Consider the following 18670-nt stretch of genomic DNA (forward strand, 5'->3'; position numbering starts at 1 on the left):
CAATAGTATAGGTTCTCTCCAAGGGTGATTAAAATGTATTTTCTTGGAATATTCCAAAAATTAGAAAGGGTAAGTGTGTTACTCAGCGGTTGTCAAGAAAACCTTTGTTTCTGCTCATGACATATTCTTTGTGGACCGAACTTACTTCACGACTTGCTCCCCCTGCTTGTTATTTCTTCTGCAAGTATGCCAAGCCAAATGTGCCAATTGACCACCAACTTCTACATGATGATCAAGCACATGAGATCCCTCTCTCACTTCCAACTGGCTACTCACCTATGAAACCTCATGATGCTTTTGAGGTAAGTTCTTCTCCATCATCTCCAGTTGTGGTTGTTCCACATTTGACACCCGTCCTATTGTTCTTCGCAAAGAACCCCACACTATTACTCTTCCGCCATCCACATTACATCCTATCTCCCATTATGTATCTGCTCATAGATTATCTTCAAATTGTGCGTCTTTTTTGTTATCCATATCATCTACTCATGTTCCAGTAGTTATGAAGAGGCTTCTAGTGATCCACGATTGAAAGCTGCCATGGATGAAGAGATTCAAGTCATGCACAAAAATTCTACTTGGGGTTTGACTACTTTTTGAACCACCAAGAAGGTAGTAGGTTTCAAGTGGGTGTTTGCCTTAAATTATAATCCAAATGGCACTATGGCTTGGTATAAAGCAAGGTTAGTTGCTAAGGGTTACACTCAGTCCTATGGTATTGACTATGATGAGACATTCTCTCTACTGGACAAGATGAATTTAGTTCGGGTTCTTATCTCTCTTGTGGTTAGTTTTAAATGGGCTATATATTAGTTGGATGTTAAGAACACCTTTTTAAATGGTGACCTATTAGAGGAGGTCTATATGATGCAACCGCCTAGTTATGTGGTTGTGAGGGAGAAGGACTACAAGTTAAAAAAAGGCAATCTATGGGCTCAAGCAATCTCCACAGGCTTGGTATTGATATGTTCCCTATAGTTGTTACTCAGCTTGGGTTCAAGAGGTGTGAGAGTGATTACTCAATATTCATAAAAAACACCACTCAATCGAAGATCCTCATGGCAGTATATGTTGATGATATTATTATTACTAGCAATGATCATAGAAGTCACGAAATATTTGAACAAAGAGTTCCAAACAAAGGACTTAGGGCTTCTCAAATGCTTCTTGGGTATAGAAGTCCTCCAATCTTGCCATGGAATTGTTCTATCATAGAGAAAGTATGTGATTGATCTGTTACAAGAAATAGGAAAGCTTGGGTGTAAGCCAACTGATACACCTATGAAGTCGGATGTTAAACTTTGTGCTTAAATTGACAGTGATGTTGATGTTGGACGATTCCAATATTTAGTTAGAAAAATAATATAATAAACATGGCTACAAGACTAGATGTATCTTATTTAGTAAGTGTTATTAGTCAGTTCATGCATCGACTCTAGTAGTCTCATTGGGTGCCATTGGAGAGGATCCTCTAATGCTTACAGAAAAGCCCTAGTCAAGTGTTATCATTCAGAAACCATTGACACACTAATATAGAGGGTTTTGCATATGTAGACTAGGAAAATTCTCCAGTTGATAGAAAATCCACCTCTAGTTATTGCCCAATAGTTGAAGGCAATCTAATCACATGGAGAAACAAAAATCAAAGTGTGGTAGCAAGGTCAAGTGTAGAAGCGGAATATGATGCATACAGTAAGTGAGCTATTATGGCTCAAATATTTCTTGAATGAGGTAGGGTTCTAGGTAACTAAACTCATACAACTTCATTGTGATAATCAGGTAGTTATTCATATAGCAACCAATTGGTGTGTTATCGCAGGCAACAAAAAATAAAACATATACTCCTAAAAATATATGTAGTAGTGCGAGTAAGGATCAATCTTCTTTTATGCTACGTGAACAAGAATGGGGGGGGGGGGGGGGGGGGGGTTGGGCGTTGAGTATAATGAAATCACTTTTAAAAAAACAACTTGGACACAATTCAAATTAAAAGAATCGAAATCAATCAAAAGAACAAACCTTGGTCTAAGTCAACATCCACCATCGGAATTTCACAACTGATCATCGATGCAAGCATATATCAATTCGCACTTGAATATTCTCCATTGGAACTATCTTCCTATCTCTCCTTCCATAGTTAATTAGAAAACAAGCGATCCAATTAACCCTAACAACTAAACAACCCAAGACAAACGCTAAAGGTTTAATTTAGTAGCAACCTTAAGAATTAGAGAGATCGATGAAGCTAAACAACACAAGCACAAGTGGAAGAATTTAATTTAGTCCAACGTTCTTCTCAAGATCTTATAATTCCTGATGCATCAAATCATTAAAACTCGATTTCTTCACAGGTTAGAGAGATCAAACAATCACAGATTTGACATATAACCTAGCAGTAGATTGCAACGAGTAATAAACTAGTAGGCTTCTTAGTAATTAAATGAGTCAATCATGAAATAAAATTATAGAAGAACATCAGATACTCAAAATATATATTGAACGATGAAAACAATCAGATCTCACAGTTGTATTGATACCGAGGCTTCAGTTTCCTTTGACCAAGTCTGAAAGTTAAGCCACGCAGGACCATGAAGAAATCTAAAGGAAAAAACTAGAGAAAAGTGAGAGGAAAAGCTGGAGAAGAGAAAATGAGGTCAGGGGCGCCAAACTCCTTTTCTCCTTTTATTTTCGGTTTAGGGTTTTTCTTTTCGTGCATCTGGTCTGGGTCACAGTGCATGTGCCGCGACTTCAAGCCTGGTTTCGACCTGGATGAAGCCCGTACTGCTCAAATTTTAAAACATAAAAGTTGTAGAAAGTTTTCTTTGAATTCCATAGCATTTTGAATAATTTCCATCAGAGCTCGGATGAGAGAGGTATGCCCAGATTATGAATCAATAATTAACTTTGTTTTGCACTTAAGGCTTCCATTCGCATCCTAAATCAAAATATAAGAATAATGAGTTTATTTAGGCACCAAATAATTATAAAAACATAAGCGTTAAGGTATAAAAATATGACATTTTTCATTCTCATCAAATTCCCCCACACTTAGCTTTTGCTTGTCCTCGGGCAAAACTCAAATTCACTTTCCAAAAAACAACAAGGTTGTAACGCTATCAACAAAAAACAACCAAACTCTTCAAAACTCATAACATATCATGAACAAAAATTCTTAAACAACTTATAATTGCATAGTAAGCATTTCATTCAAAGATTGAGTATACTAAATAAGTAGACCCTCACAGAAATAAACACTCGACTCTCATGTGTTTGAAGGGTATGTGTTTCTCTCAAATTCATTCCAATGAAAATGATCTACCATAGGCTTGCATATCTTCTCATTCTCCACCACTCAGATCACATGCATAACACAAATCATAAAGACTTTTCAAGGGTTGTAATTGGGTTTAGGATCAAGGTGAGAAATATTTGGGAGTGTAGCTCAAAAGCCTTAGAAACTAGTGGAGTAAAAATGAATCAACTCAAGCTCGAATATATTAGACATGTAAAACCAATCACTCCACTCAGCATCTTCTTCAATTTGTATCTATCTCGTATAAATAGACCCCTTTCTTTGAATTTTAGGGGGAATTATGAACACTGACAGTTTGTAACTTTAAAAGCCATTCCCTCCATCACTTCCTTTCTTCTTTTCTTTTTCTCTTCACCTTTTTGTTTTACTAAAAATGGAACTCATGAATTTAGGATGAAAACATGTTCTGTTTCACCAGTCATAGCCATACCACAAATCCAGACACCCCCACACTTATTTCTTGCACACCCACACGAACCATAATGATGAACAATGCTCCACTAGCTCTACGGCTTGGGTAAAGTTTTTTTTTTCTTTTTTTCATGTTTAAAGCTTGAAACGTGGGTTCACACAAAAAAAAAACAAATAATTTCAAAGGGTTCAACAAAAGGAAAAATATTTAATTACAAGGTAGGCTATTTGGCTTATCTAACTTATAACAAAGAGGGCCTTAATCATGTTCATGCATGCATGTGTCAATGTGACCTCAAAGAGAATCAAGATAAGTTCTAGAGAAAAAAATTCATGGAAGATTATCTCTCATGAAAGAAAATAGTGATACTGGTATGGATGTGTCAATCTAAAGGCTCAAAATCTCACTAGCTTTTGTCTACCAAATTCAGTCACTACCATCTTCAAAGAAAATAACTAGACTAATTCATTCTCAGTTGGAAGATTACTTATTCAATCATGTTATGAATCTTTCATGAGCCTAATTTAATCTTGCTCATGACATACACAACCAAAAATCATTAAAAACCACAAAAAAAAGAATTTTTTTTTGCGTTTTTTTTTTTTAAACGGAATTGAAACACAACCTAAATCCTCTCCCCCACACTTAGAACCTACATTGTCCCAAATTTAAGGTGAAATGTAAAGAGAAGGCACAAATAACCAAAATATAAATGCGAAAATAAAGAGAAAAAGGAACGAACTCCCCTTGGGTTGCCTCCCAAGTAGCGTTTTTGTTTATTGTCATTGAATTGACTCAATGCTTCCATATTTATGGGTCTTTCCACACATAGTATTTGGCATCACTCTTGACCTCATCTCTTTGAGCCATAGACAAACCAGGAGGTAACATATTAGTAACCAAATAATTTAAAATATTCGCATACCAAGGTAATGTCACACTCGCGGCGAGCAATTGCTCATCAGGGAACGTTTCCTGCAAATGAAGTTCATCCTGCACATGCTTTTCTTCTTACGGTGCACTAAGTTTACTGAATATGATCACTGGTAACATTCCTCCATTTCCAAGGAACACGTACTTGAGGTGATTTGAAAGAGGCTTGAAATCTAGAGTGGGAGCCTGCAAAACAGAGAGTAAAGGCCTCTCATTAGAAACCGGTAACACAATACAAAGAACGTTACCTGACTGTTGTAACTGTGGAATATCATTCAACACTGCAACAGTTTCTTGCAAATCATAACTCAAGGCTAACTCCTTATTCTCTTTCTCAAGATGCTTACTAATGGCTACTTCCAATTCATCTTTTCTATCAAGTTCAAAAATTTCCTGTGCAAAAGGATCAATCACATCAATAGAATAAATAAGATTATCATCACTACAATATTTTATGGCATCATAAATGTTAAACTTAAAAATTTCACCATCAAATTCCATGGTAAGTGTGCCACTATAAACATCTATCTTAGTCTTGGATGCCTTTAAGAATGGTCTTCCAAAAAAAATAGGAGCAGTTTGGTCACCATTTTCCATATCTAGCACAGATAAATTAGTAGGGAAAATCAAATCATTAACTTGCACAAGAACATCCTCAACTACACCCTTAGGATAGGAATTGGATCTATCAACCAATTGAATCAGAACACCAGTTTTATTCAAAGGTTCAAGTTTCAAAGAAGCATATATAGAATAGGGCATGACATTAATCGAAGCTCCTAAATCTATCATGGCCTTCTCAAATCTGGTGTTACCTAATGTACAAGGGATAGTAAACATACTTGGATCTTTGCACTTCACAGGGAGTTTTCTTTGAATAATTGTAGAAACATTCTCCCCTACTCTCACCTTCTCGCATCCTTTAAGTTTATGTTTTCTCTTAATTGTGCACATTTCTTTCAGGAATTTAGCATAATGAGGCACTTGTTTAATAACATCTAAAAATGGAATATTTACCTCACATCTACAAAAAGTCTCATATAAATCTTTATTTTGCTCATATTTTCTAGAATCTGCCAAAGCCTGAGAAAAAGGAGGAACTGGTTTATAATCAGAAAGAGGTGGACAATTACGCTTAGGTACATCATCATCATTCGAAATGTTCCTGTCTGTTACGACATTTTTCTCCTTTTCTTGCTCTGACGATGCAGGGGTTGCCTTTAAGGGAATCTCCACCTCTTTTCCACTTCTCAAAAAGATTGCAGTTGCATTTTCTCTTGGATTTACAACCGTTTGAGAGGGTAATTTCCCCGAACTTTGCGCCTCTAGCCGACTAATTGCGGTTGCGATCTGACCCATCTGATTGTCCTAACTTTGAATACTAGCCCTTGTTTCCTGTTGAAATTGTAAAATTATTAGTGGCAAGAGATTTAAAAATATCTTCTAAAGACATACCAGAATTGGAAGTTTGGCCCAGTTGTTGTTTAGGGGGATATGGCTGCCTATATTGTTGGTAACTTGGGTGATTTTGAGTCGCGGGCTGATTAACTTGTGGATTCCCATAGCTAAGGTTGGGACGATCCCTCCATCCCATGTTATTTGTGTTCGAATAGGGATCATACTTCCTTTGTGGATGTCCAAGAAAACCACCCGCCGCATTCACTTGCTTAGTGGTCTCCTCTTGAAGAGTTGGGCACATATCGGTTAGATGCCCTACTACTGAATAAATCCCACAACCTTTGTTGTTTGCGTATTACCTACAACCATTTGACGAACAAGAGAAGTTAGACTCTCAATTTGTTGTTCAAGGGAGGAAATATTTACGTCATTAACATTCTTAGATGGAAGGTCAAGCCTAGTGCCAAATTGTTGAGAATTGGCCGCCATATTTTCAATCAAGTTTCTCACGGCCTCTGAAGTTTTATCCACCAAAGCTCCTCCACTAGCAGCATCAATCATGTTCCTATCAGTGGGTAGAAAGTCCTCATAGAAATACTGGATAAGAAGCTGCTCGCTAATATGATGATGGGGGAAAAATTCACATAATTTCTTGAAACGTTCCCAATATTCTTGTAGGGACTCTCCGTTATGCTACCTTACACCAAAAATTTCTTTCTGAATGTTGGCCGCCCTTGAAGCTGAGAAATATTTCTCCAAAAAAAATTTCTTCATCTCACCCCATATGGTAATACTCCCGGAGGGTAGATAATAGAGCCAAACTGATGTGAACCAAGGTTGGTTTTACACTCTGTTATATTGTGGGGTCCACCATGGAGGCACAAGCTAGTGGGATCCACCATGAGGATGTGACCAGGTTTACTTTACTACAATGTGGGACCGACCATGGTGACACAAGCTGGTGACATGGTTTGTATCACAGACCTTAGCCGAATCCTTCAAAGAAAACGGAAAGGCTCATAATTTAATTTGATCTTCAGTCACCCCAGTAGGTAGGGGTGGCATTAAGCCGAGCCGAGCCCGAACTTGCCTATGTTTGAGCCGAGTTTGATTTAAATATTTCAAACTCGAGCTCGAGCCGAGCCTAGTCTCGAGCCTAAAATTGTTATCGAGCTCGAGCCCAAAAATTTTTACCGAGTTCGAGCCGAGCTTTGAACCGAGCTCAAGCTTCAACATACATTTAAATTTTTTCAAAAAAATATATCAAATAAATTGTATATACAATTATGCATATATTTTACTTAAAATTGGGCATGACCTCTACATAAAATTGGACATAACCTATATATATAATACATGTATAAGATTGGGCATGACCACTACTTTAAATTGGGCATAATCTATGTATATAACACCTGTATAAAATTCGGCATGACCTCTACTTAAAATTAGGCTTAATCTATATACATAATACCTGCATAAACACTCTATAAACACTCCATAAACATTCCATAAAATTGTCTATACATTCCATAAACACTTCATGAAATTGTTTATACACTCCATACACTCGATAAAATTGGCTAAACACTCCTTACATTGCATAACATTATGAATAAACTCTATACCATAATCAAACACAACAAAATTAGATGAAATATCACTATCAATTTACAATCACCCAAATAAAATCTATAAATTCATTATAAATTTACAAACTATAGTTGTTTCTCTTCATGCTAGAAAATAATATACGTCCCCGCATGAGCAAAATCTCCACCTATGGCAAAAAAAAAAAAAAAATAGTTATTGTTAGATAAAAAAAAATACTCTTCCACTACTAGTTACTTAATGTCGTTAAAAATATTAAAATTACTTTATCCTCAGGTGGCAGAGCAGCGGCTGGTGCCAATGGAATTTTATCATTAGGTGGAAGAGCAGTTGCATTGGAGGCTGCTGGTGCAGATGGAATTTCATCATCAGGTGGCAAAGCAGTGGCACTTAAAACGGTTAGTGCGGACGGAATTGCCTCGTCTGGTGGAAGAGCAGCGACAAGAGGTGGCTGAGGTGGACAAAATTGCATCGTCCAAAATAAGGGCAGTGGCTGGGGCGAATGGAATAACATCGTCCGGATAGGATGAAGTGTTTTTTCTCTAATAAAAAAAATCCGCACGTGCGAAACTCACACGTGTCAAAGTCCACGTGCGAGTTCGCACACTGCGCACGTACGTGCGTGGGACAACGCGTCCAAGGGGGAAAATAATTTTTCCCCTTGAACTTAGGTTGTCTCAGTGCTGCCGAGACGGGTGGCGGAACCGGCAAATGGGAGCGGTCGGTGCTGTGGCCGGAGGGGCGAACGGCGGCAGGCACGACACCGGGGTTGACTGTTTTCAGCGGTAAATCAATGACAAGAGAAGAGAGAAGGATTACCAGGGGGTTTTGTGTGTCGCCGGTCTGGCTGGGGGCAGTCAGTGCCGTGGCTGGAGGAGAGAACGCCCCCCCACCCCCCCCCCCCCCCACACTACCCCCCCCCTATCATCATCCTTCCTCCTCTCTTCCTGTCCCATTTCCAAATCCCCTTGATTCCCAAATCACCGCTCGTTAAATTAATGAGCCGGAAAACCGAACTTGGCTCGCTAATTTAAATGACCCGATTTCTGATCTCGAGCTCGAGAGATAACGAATCAAACCGAGCCGACACTGAGCCAAAGAGTCAGCTCTATTCGAAGCCACCCCTACCCGTAGGTTTCATACTTGTGCATACCACATGAAAGCCCTTTAGATGCTTGTGAGGATCTTCACCTAAAAGACGATGAAAAGTGGGCAAGAGATGTATTAGCCCAGATTTTTATTCAAATGTAATAGTTGTATCTAAAGTACGGAATATTATGTGTAAGGATTGTTGATTCAAATAAGGGGATGCAAGCTCTTTCAAAGTTTGATTTCCAGCAATGACTTCCTCCTCCTAAATCAGATTCACTATCAAATAGGGAATTAAAAGCCAGATTGTTCTCTTCAGAATTCCTCCGAGTTTCTCTCCTTCACTTGCGCAAAGTTGTCTCTATTTTTGGATTGCACTGCAAATCACCTTGATTAGAAGATCGAGATACGGTCATAAAAAATTAAGGGAACTCTAATAAAACAAGAAAAAAAATCAGGAATTTTTCTTTTTTATTTTTTATTTTTTTTATAAATGAAATAAGGGTCACAAGAAGCACACAAAAATCAACTAGAATCACTCCCCAGCAACGACGCCAAAATTTGGTGTGCTGTCGTAGGCAACCAAAAATAAAACCTATACTCCTAAAAATATATGTAGTAGTGCGAGTAAGGATCAATCCCACGAAGAGTGATTAGTCTAATTTTATGCTCCGTGAACAAGGATGGGGGGTTTGAGTATAACGAAAACACTTTTAAAAAAAACAACTTAGAAACAATTCAAATTAAAAGAATCGAAATCAATCAAAAGAACAAACCTTGGTCTAAGTCAACATCCACCATCGGAATTTCACAACTGATCATCGATGCAAGCATATATCAATTCGCACTTGAATATTCACCATCGGAACTATCTTCCTATCTCTACCTTCCATAGTTAATTAGAAAACAAGCGATCCAATTAACCCTAACTACTAAACTACCCAAGACAAATGCTAAAGAGATCGATGAAGCTAAACAACACAAGCACAAGCGGCGGCATTTAATTTAGTCCAGCGTTCTTATCAAAATCTTATAATTCCTGACACATCAAATCATTAAAACTCGATTGTTTCATAGGTTAGAGAGATCTAACAGTCACGGATTTGACATCTATCCTAGCTGTAGATTGCAACGAGTAATAAACTAGTAGGCCTCCTAGTAATTAAATGAGTCAATCATGAAAGAAAATTGTAGAAGAACATCGGATACTCAAAATATATATTGAATGATGAAAACAAACCAGATCTCACAGTTGTATTGATACCGAGGCTTTAGTTTCCTTTGACTAAGTCTGAAAGTTTAGCCACACAGGGCCATGAAGAAATTTGAAGGAAAAAACTAGAGAAAAGAGAGAGGAAAAGCTGGAGAAGAGAAAATGAGGTCAGGGGCACCGAACACTTTTTTTCATGTTATTCCCGGTTTAGGGTTTTTTTTTCGTGCATCCGATCTGGGTTACATTGCACGTGTCGCGACTTCAAGCCCGGTTTTGACCTAGATGAACCTGTATTGCTCAAAATTCAAAACATAAAAGTTGTAGAAAATTTTCTTGGAATTCCATAAAATTTTGAATAATCTCCATCAGAGCTCGGATGAGATAGGTATGCCCAGATTATGAATCAATGTCGAATTTGTCCAGAATCGCCCAATTAACTTCATTTTGCATTTAAGGCTTCCATTCACATCCTAAATCAAAATATAAGAATAATGAGTATATTTAGGCACCAAATAATTATAAAAGCCTAAGCATTAAGGTATAAAAATATGATTTTGCATTCTCATCACCAACCCACTATTTCATGAAAGAACCAAACACATCGAGATAGATTGTTATTTTGTTTGGGAAAAATTACAAGCCGGTGTTATATCCATACAAGACATCTCATCCAAGATTCAACTAGCAAACATGTTTACCAAAGCCACTGCAGCAAAGCCTCTCTTAGAGACATGTTCCAAGCTGGGAATCTTTGATGTTTTCGTACCAGTTTGAGGGGGAGCGTTAAAGGAAATAGGGGTATTAAATGTAATTGAGTGAGTGGCACAGGATGTAGTTATGTATAAGTTGATATTTTTTTATCTATTTTAATCTTGTATTAGGGTTACAAACCCTCATATCTATAAATAATAAGGGGGAGGGCTCAAGGGATGTGCCCTAAATCTCTTTTTTCTTGCCTCTCATTGTCTCACTCGAGAACTCTTTTCTATCTCGCTCTCTTTCTGTCATCTCTTCTTCTTCTTTCACTCTCTTCTCTCAAACCCTAAACCTTCTAAGTATGCAAGCTTGGAATCTAATAACATAAAAGAGATTATAGCACTCTTTTAAGCCACATGTATGCTCAAATAAACGATTACAATAATCTCCCTAGAGATTTAACTAGATTTTGGCAGTAGCAAGCTCTTCCATCAATTAAAGGTCTTAGATAAAAATTTGAAAACACAAAAGATGAAAAGCTTAGACCCTTTGTATTTGATAGAGAGACAACCTTCTTCATTGGAATCTCCAAGTCTCCAACTTTGAAGCATGATTTGAAATGAATTTGGAGCTTGTATGAATCAAATGCAAGGAGAAACTAAAGAGAAATGAAAGATTTGCAAAATGGATGACATTTTTTCTCTCAAAAAATGAATTTGAATGGAAATTCAAGAATTGAATGCTTTGATCAAGGTAGTTTTGCCAATAAATGCTCAATAACCTCTCAAAGTGACATCCAGTGGGGGTATTTATAGCTTCCCCAAGCCAAACTAGCTATTATTTGCCTATTTGACAAATTCTGACAACCCAATGATCAACCAATGTATGGGTATGATTAATCAACAGTGTGTAATAGCTATATTTTTTTCCAAACATTTGGTTGATTGGGTGATTCATGAATCGATGATCAATCTCTATTTATTAGGGTTGAATAAATAAGTTGATTGATGTGTCCACCCAGACTGATCGATCATGCATTGATCCTAGTGGTTTTGCAAACCATGTATGATCAATCAATGACATGGGGTTATGGATCATGCATTATGTCTCTCATTGGCATACTTTTATATGATAAATTAATCAACATTTATGATCGATCTTGCTTTATAACTTTTCAATGCTTGGACAAGATTGATTGATTAGTCCATATGGATTGATCAATCATACCTTGTAGCACATTCTAGCCAAGTTCTACTTGATCGATTAATCACCCCTTGATTAATCGACTAGGTTTTATATTTTCAGCCAGTGCACATTATGGTTGGTTGATCATTAGTAGATAATGATTGGTCATGCCAAAATCAGGTTTCTAATTCTAGGCTTCAAAGCATGATGGAAATGTCTTCGGTGATTCTAACATGTTAAAAAGTTAGGCATGCATCGGTAAAACTTGTTATGAATGCAAATGTCCTTATAGCTCCAAAAATTTCATTTATACCTCAAATTTGAAGATTTGGGGCTTCTCTATAATATGGATAGAGTTCATGAGATTTCCTAGAAAACTTAGAATCTAATCTTCCATTATTCGTTTATTCTCTTATGGGTGCTTATTCAAGATGATTTGACACATGTGGAGCTCGAGGTATTGAAAAGCATATACCGTTCTATTGCATAGACCTTGATTTTTGTGTCTCTTGAAGGAAATGCCTTTGAAATTCTAAATTTTCAATTGTTAGTTCAATTAAGTTTTGTTATCATTAAAATATGGATGTGAGTCAACACGCGTCAACAATCTCCCCTTTTTTTACGATGACAAAACCTATTAAAGAACAAACTAAAAATAACGTACCCATGACAAAGGAGAATGAAAATGTAATGAATTCATATTTCGAAATAAGATCCCTTTGGATCTATGCATGTTTGATTTTAAATCTTTAGTTTTAATTTTTATTTGTTCTTTCTCCCTCTCTGTGTCTTAAGAAAAAAGAATACAAGTATGTGATGAAAAAGTGGCTCAAAGGCCTTTCATTTCATCGATGATAGTCAAAGTACAAAATGGAGTTGATACATCAAATATAGATAGTAAATAAATAAAAATATTCAACTCAGATCAACCTAGGCTAGTCAAGTTGGCTGAACCTAGTACTCAGGAGAAGGAGGTGGAGTGATGTAGCTGAGAATGGTGTGAAGGATGGAACAGAGTTTGAGATATCCTTCTTTCAACTCGCGTTATCTAGCCTTGAGCTCTTTCATGATTTTCTGAAGCCTTTGGAGTCTGTTAAAAGGTGATGAGGTGGCATTGGTGCACTTCCTCTTCTAAAATTCAAACTTTTTAAAAGACACTCACATATGTAGGGATGACATGGCTAGTAAATAAGGAGAACTTTCATAGAGATGACATAGAATTGTAATTATGCAAGAAGGTGTATGCCCTCTTATATCTTTGATGGAAGATGGGCTCCAACCCACATGACCAAGGAAGACCCACATATCTAAGAGTATTATAATATGGGCCACAAGATGGGCCCAAGCTCATAAGAAGTAGGTCCACCATGATTACCACGAGTTGGCATCTTTATCACATAAGTTTGAAGATCAAGAAGGACTCACAAAGGCATCTTTATCTTATGGTTACGTCCTAGAAAAGTTCTAGTTTGAGTTATGTTTGTCTTTTTATCTATATTGAGTTATTTAATTATGCTAGGACTTATCTTTAAGTGTTAGAGTTTGGGGGTAATTGGGACAAAGGTAGTTTTATTGCAATTAGACTCTACTACCTTCCTCTATTATAAATAGAGGTTCATGTACTCTAATTATAATAATTTCAAGAAGTCAATGAAGTATTTCTCTTTTCCATAAATTTAACATGGTATTAGAGCATGTTCTATGAGTTGACTTGGTCAACCCACAGAGATAAAGAGATCATTTTCTCTAAACCCTAAACCCTAAGTCTTGGTTCGTAGTTTGATTTACATTTTTCACCACTATAATGAGATTTTCATATTGAAAATTATATATTGAAGGAAAGATATTTAAGTCTACTTTCTAAGGAAATTTTTTTTTTTCTAATCGGAGTCATCTACAAAGAGATATCTATATTTGAATGAGCAAATATCAGATTACAAAAGAGGTTTGAGCAGCAGCAAAAAACTTCAACTTTTGAGGTATTTTATGCTATCAAGAAATAGACTTTATATGGAGAATTATATATCTAAAGAAATATATGTAAGTATATTTTCTTACCTATTTAACCAATTATCTTTATGATTTTTTATAAGGAGATATTTATCTTGGAAGAGTCAATGGTCATCCTGAAAAAAAGGAGAAACAGTACTTAGTTCGGTCAGATGACAGAGACTGAAATCTATCAGATTATTTATCTTCTGATAATTATATTTTATAAAGTGAAGTTATACTTTGATGAACGATATTTAAGTCTAGTTTTAGAAGGAGAAAATTTTATGTCAATCTGATCTATATTTAAAGATATATTATCATTGGAAGAATCAAAGGTCATGTTGGTATTCCGTTGTTTTAAAAAATCCGAATTTATGCCCTTTGTTTTGGGTCATTGTTTGAGTTGCTATAGCAGGAAAATATCTCACTTCTCCCTAGTTTAAGGGCTTATTACTATATCTATGTTATTTGGGCTTATTGTTGCATCTGTAATATTTGGTTCAAGCTAGGATCACTGCCATTACCTCTGAGTTTGAGGGGGAGAAGTACAAGAAGTACAAGAAAGAGGTATTTCATATGTTGTGGATAAGTTTTATGTGACCAAAATATTCAAGAAAGGGAGAGCACAAATGAAGCTTGTGCATCTAAGAAGAAAGTTTTATATCTGATTATTTCATGGGTTCTTTTACAACGTTTATTATTTTGTTCGTGTTATATGTGTAGGAAGATGGTCGTGTTATATTCAGCTGCAGCTATTATGTCTCTTTGGGGACATTTTTATTGATGAAGAGGTGACCTCATACTATTATTTATTTGTTCTCATAAAAAAATATAAAAAATGTCAAAGGTTGGGATTCCATGATGGAGGAACTTAATATCCCGTAAAAAATGTAAAAAAATGTCAATGGTAGGGATTCCATGAAGGAGGAACTTAATCCCCCGTAAAAAAATCAAATTTCAACGATTGGGATTCCATGACTGAGGAACGTAATACCCCATCAAAAATATAAAAAAATGTCAATGGTTGGGATTCTATGATGCAGGAACATAATACTACGTCAAAAATATTAAATGTCAACGGTTGGGACACAATGATGGAGGAACTTATTATTACATCTATGTTATACTCCTCTGAATTTTCCAGTTGGGCCTCATGGAAGAGAGCACTAGCGTGAGGTGGAGGGTTGGAAGATTGGAGGACTGCTATTTATACAAAAAAATTATATACATCATTCGTAGCAAGCTGGGAGTTCATGATGTTCTCTGACCCCCAACTTAAGGGGGAGTGTTGGAAGATGGGCTCCAACCCACACGACCAAGGAAAGCCCACATATCTAAAAGTATTACGGCCAAGGAAGGCTCACAAGATGGGCCCAAACCCATAAGAAGTAGGACCCACCATGATTACCATGAGCTGACATCCTTATCACATAAGTTGGAAGATCAAGAAGGACTCACAAAGGCATCTTTATCTTATGGTCACATCCTAGAGAGTTCTAGTTTGAGTTATGTTTGTCTTTTATCTATATTAAGTTATTTAATTATGCTAGGACTTATCTTTAAGTGTTAGAGTTTGGGTGTAATTGGGACAAGTAGTTTTATTGTAATTAGACTCTACTACCTTCCTTTGTTATAAATAGAGGTTCCTATACTCTAATTATAATAAGTTCAAGAATTCAATGAAGTCAATGAAGTATTTCTCTTTTTCATAAATTCAACAATCTTTGTCCATTTGAAGTACGTAGCCCTATGTGAATTTTAGTCATTGTAAACACCTTCACACAATTGTAAATACAACCTCAAGGCATGGGGTAAATCATTCAAGCCTCTTACTCTTTTCTCAAATTTGTCCTTACACCTCTCTCTCTTTTCCTCTTCATTCTCTCCATTGGTCTCTTCTCTCCTCTCTCCCAAGAGCTAGAGTTACTCTCTTCTCTTCTTCCCTTGAGATCTTTTGTATTTATGTGTTGGCCCTAGAAATCAACTTGGTCTTAGAGTGAGCAAAGAAAATGAGAAGAAAATGGAGAAGAATGGGAGGAAGAAGAAGAAGAAAAAAAAAATAGAAGAGTTTATCTTTTTTCCTTTAGTCTTCATTCACAATTTTAGTTTTTCATTGAATTTATCACTCTCTTACCATATGTTTCATATAAAAATTATGTACAGTCAGAAATATATTTGAGTGTCATTTTCAACTAAAAAATAATTCTTGCAATTATATTTTTCTAAAGAGATAAATTGAAATTTGAAGCTGAGAAGGTCAAGTAGCCGAAAATTTTCAAGTTGTAGTAGAATACCTCAACTTTATGAATGGTTTTTACCAACATGACTTGGAATTTATATTGAGAAGTATATATCAAAAGAAAGATATTTTAGTATACTTTCTATTCCAATAATTTTTTTTTATATCTTATCTTTCTAGAGAGATATCCACATTGGAAGAATCAAAGGTCAAGATGGTATCTTGTTAGATGTGAAAATACAAATTTAAGCTAGATTTTTTGCTTCACTTTTTGAGTTGCTAATGTTGGTTAGGTTTCTTATTTGTTTTTAAAGTCTAGTCAAGATTTTACCAACTTGAGTATCTTTTCTTCCTTAAGAGTTTTTTTGTTTGATATGATATTACATTAGTTTTCTTAACTGTTGTTTTCCCACTATGAGTTTAGTTTCCTTTTTGATAAAGTGATAAAGTCCGAAAATTTTGAATTAGAAAGTCTTGTTTCCTCATTCTAAATTTCAAATACTAGTGTCCTAAACCTCCCTTTTCCCAGAAATTAACTCTTGAATATTTTCTTTCCAAATTAGTCAAATTGTGTTAAAAAGTAATTGCCTTATATGAGAAGTCTATGTTTAGAAAGTTTCTATTATGATGTACCATCTCACAGCTTTTGTATTAGATTTTTTTAAGTTTCTTCAATCATCTTGTTAATAGAAGAATTATTTTTTTATCTCCCTCTTGTGTCTTACTTGGTAAAAAAAAAATAAGTTAATTCAATACTAATGTTACAATCTCCTTCTTATTATAGAGGTGGTTATTTTCTCTCCCTTCAATCCCCAATTATCCCTTTTACTTGGTTACCTTTCTCCTTACTAAGTTGTGGAGCCTAATTAATGCCCTACACTGAGTTGGTCATGGATCACAGTTGAATGTTTTCTCTCACTCCAATCCACAATATATTGACTATTGTTTCATTAAGAACAGTTGGGGAATTTTACTCTTGTGTCGCAGTTACCCTAATTTTCTCTTTTTAATTGAGGGGTGCCACTATTAGGTTTTTATCTAATCCGAGGAGTATCTCGAGTTGCCACCCAAGAGGTTAGAGAGAAACACCTATAACTATATGCTTTCTCTTGTAAAGTATTTCATCTTCATAGTGGATTATTACAACAGCGAAAGATAGGACGTAGTCAGTCCTTGAGGCAAACTTGAATAAATCTTGTTGTGCTTTTTCGTGCTTGTTTTCCCTTCTTCCATGTTTATTATTATTGCTCTCGTTAGTTTGGAATTTGGGATTCTAATTCCTAACACTCCTACCATCTTTTTTTTTTTCTCTTTTTTCCCTTTTAGGTCAACCCCTTGGTGTGTTGCTATGGTTGGTCATTTTATATATATGGCATTCTTAAGCTCATTGAAACTTTTTTATTGATACCCTTGGGCTTTTATTGCCTTCTTTTGAGTAACAGGCATTACCCTCTTTAGTGGTTATTATCACTATTTTGTTCGAAATCCTTTGAGGTTTGTTTCGACTCCTACAATATTACCCATGTTTTTTACTTTTTGAGAGTTTGTGTTCGATTGAGGAGGAGAATAGAAGGACAAGTATGAATGATAAGATAGGAAGTTGAGTGTTATAGTGTTATAGTGGTTGCACCTCCTTTTGAATTGAAATATGGGTGTTACTATTGTTTTAGAAGAGAAAACATAATCTACAATGAAGAATTCCACTTGTTGTCGTAATCAAATTTATGTAACTAGAATATTCAAGTAAGGGGGAGAACAAGATGAAGACTACAAGAAAGATGTGAACAAGATGAAAACTACAAGCAAGATGTGAACAAGGGTAAAATGAATCAAAGTAAGGCAATCTAAATTTCTTTTTCAAGCACACAAGTTTCTTGACCAAAATTATTTGCAAGTGAAGTTACTAATGCCAGTTTTATGGGGTGTGTTAAAAGACACTTATGTATGTAGGGGTGACATGACTAGTAAATAAGGAGAACTTTCATAGAGATGGCATAAAATTATAATTATGCAAGCTAGTGCATGTCCTCTTATGTCTTTTTTTCCTTTTGAAGGATGTAGCCCTAAGGGTATTGTAGTCGCTGTAAACACCTTCACAAAACTATAAATATAAACTCAAGGCATGGGATAGGGCATTCAAGCCTCTTCCTCTTGTTTCAAATTCTTCCTTACACCTCTCTCACTTTTCCTCTTCTTTCTCTCCCTTGGTTTTTTCTCTCCTCTCTCCCAAGAGATAGAGTTTCTCTTCTCTTCTTCCCTTGAGATCTTTTGTAATTATGTGTTAGCCCTAAAAATCAACAAAACTAATGCTCCTAAGGCCAATATGGGCTAAGCTCATCTCCTGAGCCTACCTCTGGGTGGGTGTTTTCCCAATTGTGTCCTTGGGAACCCACTTATCCCTGCATCTTGCAAACCAAAATTTTGAACCATGGTTTTTCCAATTGTCATTTTCTTCATAAGATCTATGCACTCATCATCTAGAAAATCAACCCTGAAGTGGCATAAGAAGCAAGTGATCTATTGTGTGAAGAGCAATCCATTGATGTGTGTGTTCATGTCAATGTAAGACATTCGATAGCCCATGAAATG

The 18670-nt window shown here is 36.0% G+C and overlaps 1 protein-coding gene and 1 non-coding gene across 2 annotated transcripts; one reads left to right on the top strand and one right to left on the bottom strand.

The window, feature by feature from the left end:
• Window positions 1-4736: 4736 nt before the first annotated feature.
• LOC137940674 (uncharacterized) lies at window positions 4737-6017 on the bottom strand. Its single transcript, XM_068785821.1, has one exon. It carries the CDS (start codon window positions 6015-6017, stop codon window positions 4737-4739), a length of 1281 nt encoding a protein of 426 aa, XP_068641922.1.
• Window positions 6018-6675: 658 nt separating this feature from the next.
• LOC137942264 (small nucleolar RNA R71) lies at window positions 6676-6781 on the top strand. Its single transcript, XR_011110509.1, has one exon. It is a non-coding gene; the product is annotated as a small nucleolar RNA R71 (small nucleolar RNA).
• Window positions 6782-18670: the final 11889 nt, after the last annotated feature.

The sequence above is a fragment of the Aristolochia californica genome, unplaced genomic scaffold (genome assembly GCF_029961685.1).
Source record: "Aristolochia californica isolate CCGP_79_NKW_82.1479 unplaced genomic scaffold, dmAriCali1.0.hap1 SCAF_9, whole genome shotgun sequence".
Taxonomy (NCBI): Eukaryota; Viridiplantae; Streptophyta; class Magnoliopsida; order Piperales; family Aristolochiaceae; genus Aristolochia; species Aristolochia californica.